The sequence below is a fragment of the Amblyraja radiata genome, chromosome 18, assembly GCF_010909765.2.
Source record: "Amblyraja radiata isolate CabotCenter1 chromosome 18, sAmbRad1.1.pri, whole genome shotgun sequence".
NCBI lineage: Eukaryota > Metazoa > Chordata > Chondrichthyes > Rajiformes > Rajidae > Amblyraja > Amblyraja radiata.
The window spans coordinates 34,004,335-34,022,051 of NC_045973.1; the positions used below are offsets into that span (position 1 = coordinate 34,004,335).

At 42.2% G+C, this 17,717-nt stretch overlaps 1 protein-coding gene across 4 annotated transcripts in view; it reads right to left on the bottom strand.

Moving 5' to 3' along the window:
• The window catches only part of LOC116983366 (hyaluronidase-like), a 39,282-nt gene that overhangs the window by 12,280 nt on the left and 9,285 nt on the right, over positions 1–17,717 (bottom strand). For 2 of the 4 annotated variants that reach the window (XM_033037092.1, XM_033037095.1), the window contains exon 3: positions 12,475–14,338. The exons of 1 other annotated variant lie outside the window; for it this stretch is intronic. In XM_033037092.1, coding sequence (XP_032892983.1) covers positions 13,172–14,338 — 1,167 coding nt within the window. In that variant the 3' untranslated portion in view covers positions 12,475–13,171. Of the gene's footprint in view, positions 1–10,981; positions 11,150–12,474; positions 14,339–17,717 lie in introns of those variants that run through there. One more of the 4 variants, XM_033037093.1, reaches the window with a different exon arrangement.

The following is a 17,717-nucleotide window of genomic DNA, read 5'->3' on the forward strand; positions in this document are numbered from 1 at the left end:
GTTAAAGGTGGTGGACCGTTGTGCAAAGATAATAACAACTGCAAACAAAATGTTGGTGATTAAATCCACAAAATTGCAAGGCAGGGAAATTATTGCTGGGTACTTAATAAAAAGCATATGTATTTTTGTTTGATGGGGTGGGGAATCGGTGATGTGCAGTGAATGGGGTAAAAGGTCTTTGGACAAGTTGATGAAGGCGACACATTTCACATTCAGAGCGGCACAGTGGCGCAGAGGTAGAGTTGCTGCCTTACAGCGCCAGAGACCCGGGTTCGATTCTGACCTTGGGTGCTGCCTGCGTGGTTTGCACATTCTTCCTGTGACCGTGTGGGGTTTCTCCAGGTGCTCCAGTTTCTTCCCACATCCCAAAGACCTGTGGGTTTATAGGTTAATTGGCCTATGTACATTGCCCCTAGTAAGTAGGATGCAAAAGTGGTATCACTAGTGTGAATGGCCGATCGATGGTTGGCATGGACTAAAGACAATAGGTGCAGGAGTAGGCCATTCAGTCCTTCGAGCCAGCACCGCCATTCAATATGATCAGGGCCAAAGGGCCTGTTTCCATGCTGCATCTCTAAACGAAACTAAACTTATGTTCTTCCCTACGACCGGCCAGGGGGGGGGGGGGGTTCACAAGTTGGATTAAAGTTATTGGCTGGGAAGAGAAGGTGCCTTTTTATTGGAGACAAAAGTCCACAAAAACATTTAGTTAAATTTTAATAAATTGTTTTTACTTATTTGATTTAAAGCGGCTCATGAGAGATTCCAAATTTAGTTAAGGCAAGGTCCTTAACAGGTTGACACAAAATGCTGGAGTAACAAGCAGCATCTCTGGAGAGAAGAAATGGGTGACATTTCGGGTCGAGACCGTTCTTCAGACTGATGTCAGTGGAGTGGGCGGGACAGAGATAGAATGTAGTCGGAGACAGTAAGACTGGTGGGGGAACTAGGATGGGGGAGGGGATGGAGAGAGACGAAAAGCACGGGTTAATTGAAGTTAGAGAAGTCAATGCTCATACTGCTAGGGTGTAAACTACCCAAGGGAAATATGAGGTGCTGTTCCTCCAATTTGCGCTGGGCGTCACTCTGACAATAGAGGAGGCTCAGGACAGAAAGGGAATGGGAGGGGGAGTTAATGTGCTGAGCAACCGGGAGATCAGGTAGGTTACGACGGACTGAGTGGGGGTGTTCAGTGAAACGATTGCCATACCTGCACTTGGTCTCGGAGTTGACACCTGGAACAGCAGATAGAGAAGATGAGATTGGAGGTGGTGCAGGTGAACCTCTGCCTCACCTGAAAATACTGTCGGGGTCCTTGGATGGAGTCCTGTGGAAGGAGTGGTTTGGGTGGGAAGGGATGTGTTGACCAGGGAGTTGCGGAGGGAACGGTCTCTGCGGAAAGCAGAAAGGGGTGGAGACACGAAGATGTGGCCAGTAGTGGGATTCCGTTGGAGGTGGCGAAAATGTTGGAGGATTATATGCCGTATGCAACGGCTAATGGGGTGGAAGGTGAGGAAAAGGGTGACTTTGTCCTTGTTATGAATAGGGGAGGGGGAGCCTGAGTGGAGCTGCGGGATATCGAGGAGAACCTAGTGAGAGCCTCGTCTATAAAGGAAGAGGGGAGCCCCGATCCCTAAAAAATGAGGACATCTCCGATGACCTCGGCTGGAAAACCTCATCCTGAGCGCAAATTCGGCGTAGGCGGGGAATTTGAAGTAGGGGATAGACAGGAAGCAGGGTGGGAAGAAGTGTAGTCTAGATAGCTAATGGGAATCAGTGGGTTTGTAATAGGTGTCAGTCAATAGTCTGTCTCCCGTGATGGAGGCAGTGAGATCTAGAAACGGTAGGGAGATGTTGAATATGGTCCAAGTGAATTTGAGTACAGGGTGGAAATTAGTCGTGAAGTTGATGAAATCAGTGAGTTCTGCATGGGTGCAGGAGGTAACACCGATGCAGTCGTCAATGTAGCGTAGGTAGAGTTTTGGGATAGGGCCAGTGTACGCCTTTTGGGACGACAGATGGCACAATGGGCTAAGTGTTCGGCTGGCGACCGGAAGGTGGCCGGTTCGAATCCCGCTTGGAGTGCATACTGTCGTTGTGTCCTTGGGCAAGACACTTCACCCACCTTTGCCTGTATGTGAATGTGTGTGAGTGATTGGTGGTGGTCGGAGGGGCCGTAGGCGCAGATTGGCAGCCACGCTTCCGTCAGTCTGCCCCAGGGCAGCTGTGGCTACAGAAGTAGCTTACCACCACCGAGTGTGACTGAGGAGTGAATGAATAATGCGATGTAAAGCGCCTTGTGTATTAGAAAGGCGCTATATAAATCCCATCCATTACGCCCTACGTACAGTGTACAGTCCTTAACAGGTTACTGGTTCTTGAGTTGGTACAGCAACAGGATATTGTTGATATAGGATGACATTGATGTGTTGCCACCATTGATCTAACTTCTCTCATATGCTCCCCCTTAGTTTCCTTGTTAGAATAGGTGCCTGTGGACATCTGGTGAAAAGGGAATTTAGCCAACTGATGCCTTTCATGGTTGAATGATCTGCTGGCACTCAAAGAATGTCTGCTTGATTTAGTTACCACAGATACGCTGATGAATTTGGACTCATTCCTTCCACATGAAACTAGAGCCTCTTATTGTCTGTGAAATATGTTACGAGAATATTCCGAACCGATCAGAGAAATTTGCCTTGTGGACTAACAGACAATATTGGACTAACAGTCAGAGTTCTCGACCATGGATCTTTTGATACTTTCAAATCCGGCCAATGTAGTTTAGTTTAGTTCCGAGATACAGCGTGGAAACAGGCCCTTCAGCTCATCGAGTCACCGCTGACCAGTGATCATCCATTCACTAGTTATATCCGACACATTTGGGACAAACCTGTACGTCTTTGGAGGAAACCAGAGCATCCGGAGAAAAGCCACGCAGTCACAGGGAGAATGTACAAACTCCGTACAGACAGCACCCGTAGTTAGGATTGAAGCAGGGTCTCTGACGCTGTAAGGCCACAACTCCACTGCCGTGCCACTGTGGCACAACTCTGTAGTTGAAACATTTCTGTTATTTTATTAAATAAATCATGATTTGATGCTAGTCTCAGTCAGAGCATTATTAAAGCCACACACCATCCTGGCCAAGTTCTCATCTCACTCCTACCATCATGTAGAAGGTCTTGGATTCAGAAAACTGTGACCACCACATTCAATAGCTTCTTCCCAGCAACTATCAGGCTCTTGAACACTACAAAATACGGACTAAACTATGAACTGTCTTTGGCCGCTGAGAGAACAAAGAGGAACCCAGTGAGGAGGGGTAAGGAAGAGGGACTATATTGAATACTTTTGTAACTTTGTCGCCACCATTTATATAGTCCTTGCATAGTTGTGTACTGTATGCAAAACAAAGAATTTCACTGTACCAAGTACACGTGACAATAACGTATCAATCAATCAATCTGGTTCACATACGTCCTCCGGGGAAAGGAACTCGCTTGGTCTGGCCTTTATGGAATTCAATCTACCAACGTGGCTGATTTTTAACTGTGTCCTGAGCTCAAGGGTAGTTAGACGTAGATAATATATTCAAGCATTGCCATGATATCTACATTCTGTGAATGAATAAACAATGCTCAAAACTAATTATCTGGTCGCCATGGCATTTATGTTTGTGTGACCTTACCCTGCTCCTATGTTGCTGAATTTGCTAAAGTGGCTGGATTTCAGAGTTATTTAATGGCTTGTAAAGCATATTGGGACAACCTCAACTTCTGAATGGAGTTATATAGATAGTATACATCCCGGAAGAGAATCTGAAAACTTGTGCATGATCTACAAAAGGAAAAAGGTTTATAAAAATAATGGAAAAAAGTCTGCCAGGTGAAAAGAAAATGATCTCAGAAAGAAAAGGACATCAAACACTTTTTCTCCAAAGACCTCATAGGTAAATCTGATGTTAAAACACAACAATATTAAGATTAGATGATTGGAGACACAAGAAACTGCAGATGCTGGAAACCTGAGCAAAACACAACGTGCTGGAGGAACTTAGCAGGTCAGGCAGCAACTGTGGAGGGAATGGACGGACTATGTTTTGGGTTGGGATCCATCTTCAGACTCATAGATAACCTTTCAGATCGGGACCCATCTTCAGGCTTCAGAAGATTAATTTTGATAGATTTTGAATTTTCAAATGGGTTTATTTCCCCAAGTCCAACATAACAACACTCAAATTAGAAGCAGTAGACCACATGACCTCTGATGTCTGCTCCATTATTTCATAAGATCATGGCGCAGCAGTAGAGTTTCTGAATTACAACTCCATACTCGGGTTTAATCCTGACTATGGGTGTTGTCTGTGCAGAATTTGTACATTCTCCCCGTGACCAACGTGGGTTTTCTCCAGGTGCTCCGTTATCCTTCCACATTCTAAGGACGTGCAGGTTTGTAGGTTAATTGGCTTGGTATAATTGTAAATTGTCCCTTGTGTGTGTAGGATAGTGTTAGTGTGCGGGGATCACTGGTCGGCACGTACCCGGTGGGCCGAAGGGCCTGTTTCTCTAAACTTCTTCTTATCGAGTCCACATCACAAGATTAGAAACTGTTCAGCCAGAATTGAACACACTTCTCGGCATCTACATACAATGGAGTCTTGCGCTTCTTGTGTTTCTTGTGCGTAGTGGTGGAAAGATTGGTGGAAACAGGGGCATGATGTGAACGCCTATCTCTAAACTAAATTAAACTAATCCACGTTATCAATCAAATTCCACATCCAGTGGAATCATACCCAGCATTTCCAACCTTTCCTGATAGACAACTTGAATGTTGCATGTCTGATATGATTTCACTGCATTAACATGCTTCCAATATTATATTCAGTACTCCAGCACTTTCACCAATGCCCTTTATGAGTGAAGAATAAGCTTTCTACTTTAATACATTAATTTAATCTCCCAATAAGCATGAGTTTCTTCTAAATACTTGTTCTACCTGCATACTAACCTTTTGCAAATCATGCACTAGAACACCCTTTCTGAACTCTGCAATCTCTTACCATTAAGATAAGATGCTTGTGTAAGAAGGAACTGCAGATGCCGGTTTACACCAAAGATAGACACAAATGCTGGAGTAACTCAGTGGGTCAGGCAGCATCTCTGGAGAAAAGGAATAGGTGACGTTATGGGTCGAGGCCCTTCTTCAGACTCAGGGGAGAGGGAAACTAGAGGTCTGAAAAGGTATGGAACAAATCAGAGCCAGCACTGATTACCCAGGAGCCCGCAATGGTCTATTGTTGGCCCTGGAGGAGGTAATAACAGAGAGATATGAACAGTGAAACTAGGAGGATGGCTAGGGGTGGGGGTGGAATGGGGAGAGATGGAATGCAAGGGTTACTTGAAATTAGAGAAACCGATATTCACACCGCTGGGTTGTAAGCTGATGCTATTTTTTAAATGATTTTCTGCCAAATTAGACATTATCTCACATTATTCTCCATTTGCCAGATCTTTGCTCATTCATTTAACCTATCCTTATCCCTTTGTGGTCCCCTTATGTCCTCTCCAGAATGGAATTTCCTAACTAACTGCATCATCATCAAATTTTGCAGACGTACGTTTTAGCGTCTTTATTAAATTGTGTAAATTGAAGGACCTGCTTCAATTCCTATGGTGCACCACTATTAAATCACTGCATCCAGAGAAGGACCCATTCACACTTCCCTGATTTCTGTCAGCAAGTCATTATTCTATCCACATGACTATATCAATGGCTACACCATGAGCTTTTACTATCTATAATAACTTTAATGCAGCATCTTATCAAACGTCCTCTGCAATCGTAATATACCACATCCATCAGTTCCTCTTTATCCACGCCACGAGTTACTTCTTCAAACATCAGTAAAATTGATCAAACATGTTTCACTTTCTCATAATCTTGTTGACAAATGATCTTGAATTTTTCAATGTCCTCCTCTACAATGTTTTATGTAATGGCTTCCACCATTTCCCGTTGACAGATGTTAACCATTATAGATATGTTTTTGCTTTTTGCTTGCCTTCCCCAAATCTGGGAATTTTAGAAAAGTAAAACCAATTAATCAGCCATTTCATTTGCCAGTTCCCCTAAGTCCATCCAGCTAAGTACAAGACATACCAGCTCCGACAAATTTGCTCCATACCACTTCCCTGATGGTTGTACTTACCCCAACCGCCTTCTCTTCCAAATCATGATTTGCAGCATTTTCTGGCTTATAACTAGAGCCAGGAAGAGGCGGAGACAGTAGGACTAGAAGGAGAGCTGGGAAGGGGGAGGAGAGAGAAACAAGGGCTATCTAAAATTAGAGAAGCCAATGTTGATACCGCTGGGGTGTAGACTACCCAAGCGAAATACCCAAGCTTGTCTCCTCACTACAGCAACTTCAGCATTGTTGTGCAGAAAATTAGAGATGAAGTTGCATGCAACAAAATATGGATCTCAATAGACGAGGCAACCAGTGCTGTGAGGAGATATGTTGCCAATGTGGTCATCGATACACTGGAGGCAGGTCAACCATCAAAGGAGTATTTCTTGACATTGGAAGTATTGGAGAAGTCAAACACCTCAGCTATTGCTCAGTTGTTTATATCTTCACTTGCTGTACTTTGACCAGAAGGTATAAAACACAAGAATGTGTTGTGTTTTCTTGCTTGTGACTTAAAGTTTTATTCCACAAAATGTTGCATTTGACATGCTTAGCTCAAGGACTTCATAGAATTGCCAAGCTCATACGTAGCTTGTCTCCAAATTTCGATTGCCTAGTTTCCAATGTCAAGAAAACCTTCCTCAAAGCACCATCACGTGTGCAGTTGTTCAAGGAAATGGCACCCGAGATTCTGCTACCTCCTCAGCCTGTTTTGACTAGGTGGGGTACATGGCTCTCTGCTGTACTCTACTATGCTGCAAATTTTGAAAAGATAAAATAATTCGTCAACTGTTTTGAAGAAGAAGAATCTGCTGCAGTCAAGATCGTCAATGAAATCATGCAGAAAATGTCCCTCCACTGCGATCTTGTGTTTTGCTTCCAGAAGTTGCAAACTTCCAACAAGCTATCACTTCCCTTGAGAAACGTTAAAATCATTACATAAATTCACTAACAAAATCATTAGTGAATAACTTGCAGGATGTCAACAAAGTAACTGACGATATTCGTAAAGTTCCTGGAGATGTAGGTAAAGACATACAAGGAAAATGTGAGAGTGAGTTTAGGTATCAATGATCTTGAAAAAATACAAAACATAGGCGAAGTTGTCAAAGGTAGTTGTAATGACAAGATATCAACATGAATATAGAGTCTGTTGTTTCGGGTATGCACCAATGACCCTAGCTGAGATGGAAATAAGTTTTTCACAACTGAAGCATATTCTGTCTGACAGACGGCATAGTTTAACACCAGATAATTTGAAAAAATAATAGTAATTATGTGCAACCAGGCAACTGTGGTCATTTAATGTAGTATACCTTTATATTATCATTTTAAACCATATTCTGGGAAGGAAATAAATGCCTTTTTTTCCCAAGAGATGACAGAGAGGTGTTGGGCAATACTGGGCAAGTGATCCAGGTGAGGAGATGGGGTCAAGTGGAGGTGCAAATGATGGATAAAGCAATATCGGCGGAAGAGGATGTGGAGACAATAACGAGCTGCAGATTATGAAATCTGATAAGAAAGGAAGAGTGGAACCAAATAAGGGAAGGATCGTGGCCAGGTGTGAACTGAGGGGATAGGGGATCCTGTGGGAGAAGTGTGAGTGTGATTGGGTAAGTGGAGGTGGGGGGTAAATAAATGACGTTGTAGGTGTTGGGGGGGGGGGAGAAATGGTCGTGTGATAGTAGATCAAAAGGAGAGAATGATAAAGAAAGGGCCTGAGGGGGTTACCTGAAATTATAAAATCCAATGTTCATGCCATGGTGTTATACACTACCCAGATGGAATATGAGGTGCTATTCCTCCAGTTTGCATTTGGCCTTTCTCTTGCAGTGAAGAATATCCAGGACAAAGAGGTCCGTGTCGTACTGGGAAGATGAATTAAAATGGCCATGGTGGACAGACTGCAGGTGCTCAGCAAAGTCGTCACTTAGTCTATGCTTGGTCTAATGGATGTAGAGAAGGACACACCAAGAGCACCAAAAGCACAAGACAAGGATGGAGAAGATGGTGTCTGTGGAAAGCAGAAAGAAATGTGGAGGGGAAGATATGAGTGGTAATGGGATCACATTGTAGCTGGTGGAAATGCTGAAGAATGATGTGCTGGATGAAGAAGCTGGTGAGGTGAAAGCTAAGGACCAGGGGAACTCTAAGCCCTGTTCAAACTAAAGATTGGGAGGTAGGGTGGGTGGGTAGTGAGTGACAGTTGAACAGTGGGAAATGGAGAAGCTGGTGAAGGCTCCAATACCCACAGTGGAGAAGCCATATTTTCTGAAAAAGCACATCTTAGATATCCTTGAGTGGAAGGCCTCTTCACCAGAACAGATGCAGTAGAGATAGAGCTCACCAACGTCACCATTGTTGGATGAATTACAGATGATGAGTCAGACGTGAGATTGATCGACTGACCAAAAGGTGCCAGCATAACAACTTTGGCCTCATTGTCAGTAAGACCAAGGAACTGACTGCGGACGTTGGAAGAGGAAGAATGAGGAGCCACAAACCTATCTACATCGATGGGACAATGGTGGAGTCAAAAGCTTCAAATTACTGGGCGTGCATATCTCTGAAGATCTTCCCTGTATCAAGGACACTGATGCAATTATAAAGAAAGCCCATTAACCTCTCTACTTCCTGCAAAGATTGCAGAGAATCGATATGTCAGAGAATCTCTACAGTTGTACAGTAAAGAGCATATTGATTGGTTACATCACAGCCTGGTTCGGCAACTTGAATGTCCAGGAGCTAAGGCGACTGCAAATAGCGGTGAACACTCCCCGGTCCATCATAGGTACTGACCTCCCCACCATCGAAGGGATTTACTGGATTCGATGCCTCAAAAGGGCAGCCAGCATCATCAGTGACCCACACCACCTTGGCTACATTCTCACTTCACTCCTGTCATTGGGAAGATATAGGAGGTATGAGGTACAAATCCTTAGCTCCCTGAAAATGACACTAAATAGGGTGGTAAAGAATGCATACCGCATGCTTGCCTACATCGATTGATGGAAAATCAAATTGCCCTATATAAAACATTCTTTGGGCCACATTTAGAGTATTGGGTGCAGTTAACACATATAGGCAGGATGTGGAAACCTGGTAGAGGGTGCAGTGTAAGTTCACCAGGCTGTCTCCTGGACTGGATATATTAACCATAAGGAGAGGTTGGAGGCTGAGGGATGACCTGATAGAAGCAACAAAATCATGATGGGGTAAATAATCAAAGTCTTTATTCCCAATGCCAAATATTAGAGGGCATAAGTTTAAGGTAGGAGGTGGAAAATTTAAAGGAGATGTGTGAGACAAGTTTTTCCACACAAAGAGTGGGAGGTGCATTGAACATGTTGACATGGCAGATGATAGAACCAGGTTTGATAACATTAAAAAAGGCATTTAGATAGATACAATGAACAGGCAGGGTTTAGAGGTATACAGACCATGTGCTGGCAGGTATCGGTGCAGACATGTTGGGATGAAGGGTCTGTTGCTGGGCTGTGCTGTTCCATGGATCATGTTTATGCCGTTTAATTAGCTTTTTTGTTTCCTCAGGGACAAATGTGCCTACAGCCTTTTGAAAATTATGACTTTAATAAAAAGTCAGTATTGCTTGTCTGCGATTTTGTTTCAGTGTTCGTCTTATTTGGAACAAGTGCAATTATCAAAATTCACTATGGATTTAGGTGGAGCTTTATCACTAATCAGTCTCTAATTATATTGTATAATTATACTGACCACCTTAACCTACCTGTTCTCCCGGTGGCTCAGCACTTCAACTCCCCCTCCCATTCCCAATCTGACCTTTCCATCCTGGGCCTCCTCCATTGTCAGAGTGAGGCCCAGAGCAAATTGGAAAAACTTCACCACATATTTTGCTTGGGTAGTTTACACCTCAGCGGTATGAACATTGACTTCTCTAACTTCAGATAGCCTTTTCTTTCTCTCTCTATCGCCTTCCGCTTCCCAGTTCTTTACTAGTCTTACTGTCTCCGACTACATTCTATCTTTGTCCCGCCCCCTCCCGACATCTGTCTGAAGAAGGGTCTCGAACCGAAACATCGCCCATTCCATCTCTCCAGAGATGGTGCCTCACCCGCCGAGTTACTCCAGCATTTTGTGTCTACCTTCAAAATATATTGTGTAGGAAGTGTAGATGCCGGTTTAAACTGAAGAGAGGCACAAAATGCTGGAGTAACTCAGCAGGACAGGCAGCATTTCTGGAGAAGGAATGGGTGACATTTCAGGTCGAGACCCTTCTCTGACTAGTCTAGTTATATTGTCATTGAATAAAATTAACCTCATCATTCTTCACTGATTTAGCACGGGCCACGATGCAAAGCGATAACACCCCACAACTGCAGAATGAAAGAAAGAACTGCAGAACAGGATTGTGGCACTACATTGATCGCTGTAGTTAATCAATGCCTTGGATTAAAGAGAAAAATAAAAATAATATTCAGCTGGGTGGATTTATTTGGAAAAGGCAGTGCCAATCTGAAAGAAAAATGTGGGTTTCCAATGTACATAAAAAATCACAATCATGCCAGATACTGGGAAATATTTGATTCAGAAACATTAACTCAGCAATATGTAGCCCACTCAATGTTCAAATGATTTGTTGAAAGAACAAAAAGTAATATATCACAGGAACACAATGCTTTATTCTGAAGAATTGATGTAAATGAATTGATGAAATATAGTTGGCCAAGAAATCAAGCAGTGTTCTTGATCAAACATTTTACTCAGAGAAGGTAAACATAATCAGTTTAAATATTTATTTAATTTTACCTTAACAACCACTCCATGTGAATTCATGTTCCAATACAGTTCTAATGGAATACACTTTCCATCGCCTTATCTCTTCACTCTTTGTGACTTTTTAATCAAATTACGTGGATTATGTATTCTTAATCAGGAGAAAGAACGTCTCCATGTTCAGTCTGCCACCACACCGCCCTAATTATAAAAAATAGCTTTAAAAGTTAATGCAGTAGTTTTTCCTTGATAAAACCATCCTAATGTCTCATTTTTAATGTTATTTAAGGGTATTTTCCCCGCCCACAAATAAATGGTTACTTTAATTTTCCTGTCTAATACTGGCAATATGCAATAGCTTCAAAATACCTGTTGAACCTGTGCCGCTCCTAGGATAATCTATATACAGTGGAGGCTATAACAGCACAATATGAAGACAGGATTGGTGTCACTGTATAGTTCATTCACATTACTGTTGTGTCCACTCTTCACTTAACCTGAATGCAGACTAAACTCTTCATCCGAAGATAGACACAAAATGCTGGATTAACTGGATTAACAGGCAGCATCTCTGGAAAGAAGGAATGGGTAACGTTTTGGGTCGCGACCCTTCTTCAGACCTCTTCATCCTCCAGATCAAATAACGTGTAACCTTGTCGGCAGATGCACAACTGTGACCAAACCCTCTGCAGCTGTCTCTAAAGTCTAAGTATACTCTTGGCCTTTCACAAACTGTTCCTTTCAGAATGTGAATCCAGTAAAATGCTTTCACAGAATTGAATTTACTAAGAATTTGCACTTTTTTTAAAACTTCACAACAGTGTTGAAATAAATTGCATACGTTTCTGAAACATCAGATTAAACATTTTTGTAAATGTCGCGTATGTATTCAGAAGTCTGTAAAACAATTTGAGATGTGCTTAAAGATTGTAAAGGAGGTTTAAGCTATTTTGTTATAGGAAAGTACTGCAGATGCTGGTTTAAATCGAAGGTCGACACAAAATGCTGGAGTAACTCAGCGGGACAGGCAGCATTTCTGGGGAGAAGGAATGGATGATGTTTCGGGTCGAGACCCTTCTTCAGACTTCAAGTTCTTTTTAATCTGAGTTTCAGAATAACTGGAGGATGCCTTTTAGACATTTTTATTTTTAATTGAAAGATACAGCGTGGAAATGGGCCCTTCAGCCACCAGCTCCATGCTGTCCATTGATTATCTGTTCAAACTAGTTCTGTTATCTCACTTTTGCATCCACTCCCTAGATACCAGGGGCAAATTGTAGAAGCCAATCAACCTAACGATTTTATGGGCAACAAGATGCTCCAAATGATGTTTTGTTTATTACTTTTTATTTATTAAGTTGAGGGAAGAATGAATAGGAACCTGAGGGGCACCAAGTAAAAGTAGGTAAAAGCAAAAGACAAAGCAGGTGCATGGAACGAGCTGACCACTTAAGGAAGACCACTAAAATTCCAGTCAGAGACTGCTATCCTGTCTGACTTCATTCAAAACCCACAATTCATGACAATTACCATGTTATGCTAACTTTATTTCAGAATCAGTTATTTTCATTGTAATCTGAAGAAATATTCCCAATTCTCAATTGTTTAACTTGATTCTAATATTCTTTACCACCATTTCATACCAGTCACAAACCTCAGGAATGCAGCATGGTTTAGCGTCCACGATGATTGCAACATAAATCACACAACTAGTTCAAGAGATCATTCAAGAAAATAATTGCCAAGCCAGGAAATGTAACAATAAAAAGCAAAAAAACACTGTAAATGCTTAAAAACCGTGATTCATGCAGACAACTTACTTCAATTAAATGGTTAAATGAGAATATTGTTGCCTAGAAAAATAACGGGCAGCATACCCTGAATTTCTCAAGAGTGGGTTTCACATGTATAAAGGTATTCAATTCTGTTCTTCAGTTAAAACATGCTAGAACATTCAAACATAATCTAATACGACCTCTTGCCTCTCACATTTACATTGGACATTTGTCTACACCAATTACTTAAAAGAAAATAATTCGAACAATTCAACTATCCGTAGTTGTTATTCTGAAATACCAATTTAAACAGCCTCTCATTCTTTGAAACCACTTCCAACCAAACCTTGTGGTTCTTTTAGAACATTTACTCTTGCATTGTACTTCATTTGGCACCAGTTAATTCAAGGCAACTTTCAAACATATTCTTCAAATCATTTGGACCAAGTTACATGTCTTTCTTCATCCAGAAGATAGGAAGACCTTTAACACATTGGTAAGGAGTCTCCCACTGGCTTTGTGTAGCTTTTCCTTTCCCTTGGAAGGATTCAGGTAAATCGCATGCCAACTGGGATAACTTTGATAATGTTTCAGAAGCCCAAGGCAAAGGTGGTGGTGCGGGAGGCAATGCCACCAAATCAGCAGTTGGTGAGGAAAGTTGAAAGGGATCAGCTGAAGGAGAATGCAACTGGGACGTTTTTGAAGTGGGGAGAGCGGGCGACGGAGAGGATGTGTTGCAAGCATGGGTCTGTCCATGTAACTGTGAAGTATTTAGGGTGCAAGGGGCTGCGTGCAAACCCGGTATTGGTGGTGGGAGCGGAGGTGGGGGAGGAATAGGACAACGCTGATCTAACTGGGAAGTGGTTGAGGAACAGGACACTGAAGTCTGAAGTTGCCCAGATGGCAAAGAGGATGCAGTAAGAGATGATGGAAAAGTCACTGGTGCATTAGACTGAGAAGATGGGACGGGATGAGGTGCTGAAGGAAGATTTAGTCGATGGTTCTGAACAGGTGCAAACACAGGGGCGGGAAGTGGTTGTGGAGCAGGGGATGGCACGTGTGGCGATAGACAAGAGGATAGTAGAGAACCACGTGGTGGTAAAATTGTTGGAGGAGACAACTTTTCAAGGAATTCCATGGTCATGAATGTGCTCATAGACCCTGCATTCTGCACTGGATCAGTTAGTACATAACCCAAGTGGGAATAAAAGTCTTGTTTATCATGAGTCGTGAGATACAGAGTTTTGAATCCTCGGTTTTTTGCATAGGCTTCAGTGGCTTCCATTAATTTTCTGCCATAACCTTCGCCTCGAAATGCCTTAGCAACTACGACTGTCTCCACGAACAAGCCGGCGGATTTACCGACCACAAGAGACAGCTTGCTGTGACCCACCAGTTGGCTCCTGTTTTCATTGGTCGTGCTTCCAGCATCCTTTAGAATCTTTTTCAACACGAGACAAACTGGGAAGCTATTGGAAGATTTCTGGAGTGAGTGAATCCGAGATGTTTTGCTCCTCTTCCATTCTTCATTGATGAGGTCTGCACAAGCCTCCACAAGCTCTGGACTGTAGTGCAGAGGAACTGCTCTCAACTCTTCAGTTATGATCTTCTCACACTAACAGCAATAAAATGTTAGAATTCAATTATGCATCAAGAAGCTGACAAAACAAGGCCCCACCTTCGTGTAAGGAGGTCAGGCTGCATTCAAACAGTTTAGGGTTCTGTAGACAATGATGCATATATCTTTTGTTTGACTCATTTTTCTTTTGCATCCCAATTATGTTTCAGATTGCATATGCTATTTCCTGCCATTGCATCAATCTTTCTCTTTAACTGGCTACATGGAAGTTCTTAGTTTCATTTACGCTAGACGATCCCTTGCAACACTGCACATGGGAAGAAATTAACTGTATGGTGCAAGAAAGTTTAACACAAATATTTAAAAACAATGCAACAATATGAAACAATAAATTAGCATTAATCTAATCTGAGAAATTAAAGATTAACAAAATAAACTGTAAATAGAAATATGATTTTCGCTTGTTATTTTAACATTGCAACAAAAGACTTCGAACCGCCACAAACCAAACACCACACATGCCTCATTTGACACAGGCAACATGAAAAGTTTACATATGGATACTGCACAAAGTTAGCAATTAGCTTTGAATTAACACATTAAGGCAGCACCTGCACACATTAAATTATTAAAATCTAAAACCTTGGATCAGCAAATTCTGTTAATACCCAAAAGACATTGTGGTAAATTGAAAATAATTTAATGAACATGTGTGAGGAACTGAATGGAGCAAGCAAGAGAAAATTAAAGCAAAGGGCAAATGAAACACAGATGAGTACGGAATAAACTGCAGCCGTGAAGATTGAAGGTGGAATTAGAATTGAAGTTTAAGACTGGGGCCAAAGGAAAAGGAGAGGAAATGCAAGTATATGAATGAGTATTGAAGGGTGAGACAAGAGACTGCATATACTGGAATCTGGAGTAACGTACAATCTGTTGGTAGAAATCAGCAGGTCAAACAGCATCAGTGGAGTGAAATAGACAGTCAACGCTTCAGGTCAGGAATATTGAAGGACGATGGGTCAGATGGGTGAATTAATGAATGAAAGGGCAGCTTTATGTCTTTGACCCTAGGGCAGATTATAGGAGGACATAATGAATTGTAGAGAAAAATAACTTAGGGTATCGGGGGAAAAAATTATTAAAAGGGATTGTACCTTTAAAAATCAATGGGAGTTGTCAAAGTATAGAGTTACAAGTTTGGAGGGAAGTAAACAAAACATTCTAGCAAAGGATGGGACAATGTTTTCCACACATAACAAAATCCAATGAAGCAGGTAAAAGGTGGTTGGGTGAGTTGCAACAAAGTATGCAATGGTGCTTGAGGCTTCAGAAGCAACATTACAATGTGTTAAATTACAGAAGGTGAGAAAAGGGAAAATATTAATAAGAATCCGGAGCAAAAAACACAAAATGCTGGAGTAACTCTGATGGTCAGGTAGCACCTCTGAACAACATGGATAGGTGACGTTTCTTGTTGGAATTCTTCTTTAGACTGCTCCCTGCCCAAAATGTTGCAGGTGTATGTTCTCCAGATATGCTACCTGACCCGCTCAGTTACTCCAACACTATGTGAATTAATATAAGCAAAAATCTTATATTAAGGAAGGAAAGGAATTCTGGTTCTCAGTGTTCTAAGGTGTGGCCTCCAACTCTGACTAATTCATAGGTAGTCAAAAATGCTGGAGAAACTCAGCAGGTGAGGCAGCATCGATGGAGCAAAGGAATAGGTGACGTTTTGGGCCAAGACCCTTCTTCAGACTGATGGGGGGGGGGGGGGGGGGGCGGGGGCAGGAAGAAGAAAGGAAGAGGCAGAGACAGTAGGCTGTGGGAGAGCTGGGAAGGGGAGGGGAAGGAGGGAGAAAGCAAGGAGTACCTGAAATCAGAGAAGTCAATGTTCATACCGCTGGGGTGTAAATTACCCAAGCAAAATATAAGGTGCTACTCCTACAATTTGTGGTGGGACTCATTTTGGCCTCAATTCATGACTAGTTCATGACTAATTCATGACTAGTTGTGGTATGACTGCAGAGATTGTGTCAACGATTTGGTTCCCATTCCACTACAATGCCCAAACAGCACAGCCCGAGTACAGAATTGTTATATTACACAATTACTCCAAGCTTGTTATTAACAGATGGCCTTATTGCATAATGAGAGGCATCTGATGAATAGTACTTGTTCTATTCTCTTGTGGGGATGGGCAACTTTTCTGCTCACTCCCAGATCCTGAACCACGGCAATCTCTGCAATGAAGGTACTTCAACAGTGAAGATATGTGACTTAAAGTGTAACTGGGTAAGTGATAAAAGAAACATGCCCCTGCTACCCTTGTCCTCCTAAGTGCTCACTACTGACCATGTCACACAAGCTGCTGCAGCATTCCCTGTGGTGTTCATATTGACAGGTTAGTGATATCCTGGTGCAGGTGGACAGAACCTAGGTTTAACGTTTGACCCATCTACGGGGGCTCCCTGGATTATATATGTTTCCGTGCTGTATCTCTAAAATCTAAAACTATTTGAATCAGGAATTAAAAAAGTCTAAAGCCTAAAGTGATACCATATGTGTAGCTTTAGCCAACAGATGTTTCTGATCCACATTGAAATCATCTGCAGGGCAGTACAGAGGAATAGAACCCCTACGTAACCTGGGGCCTGTCATTATAGTAAAACAGAACACCTCGGAATTCACCTGCAAGTCTGCATGAACAATAAAACGCAAGGCATGTTGTGAGGATTAATCTTCCAACTTTCTCCTTCAGTTCAAAAACCACTACTAAATCAGCTAATTTGACTCATTTATCCAGAGTGCACTAAAATGGAGAAATAATTCATCACTTGGAAATGACTAGGAAGCCAAAGAGAGATGGAGAAAATCAAATAAACTGATCCTGTAGGAGATAAAAAAAACAATAGTACTCTTTCTTGTAAGATAAAGAGCCATCAATAGTCATAAGGCACAGAATTGTACAGCGAAGAAAGGGCCATACTATTTGCCAGCATTGGGTGTGTATCCTTCTAACACGTGTCGAATTAAGTGCCTGTCTAAATGTCTCTGAAAAGTAATTGCATCTGACTCACCTCCTCTTCTGGCAGTGAGTTCCAAATATCAACCATTCTTAGGAAGAAATCTTTCTCTTCAAATCCCCTCCCCCCCCCCCCCCCCCCCCCCCCGCTCACCTTAAACCTATGGCCTCTTGTTTTCAATACCCCTCTCAAGAGAAAAAAAAAATTCTGACTTCCTACCCAATCTATACCTCTTATATCTTTATATGATTCCGTCAGTTCACTCCTCAGCATCCTTCACTCCAGGGAAAACAAACCCAGCCTATTTAATCTCCCCCCATAACTTGAGTCCTCCAATTCAGGCAACATTCTGGTGAATTTCCTCTGGACTGTCTTCAGTGGCAAAT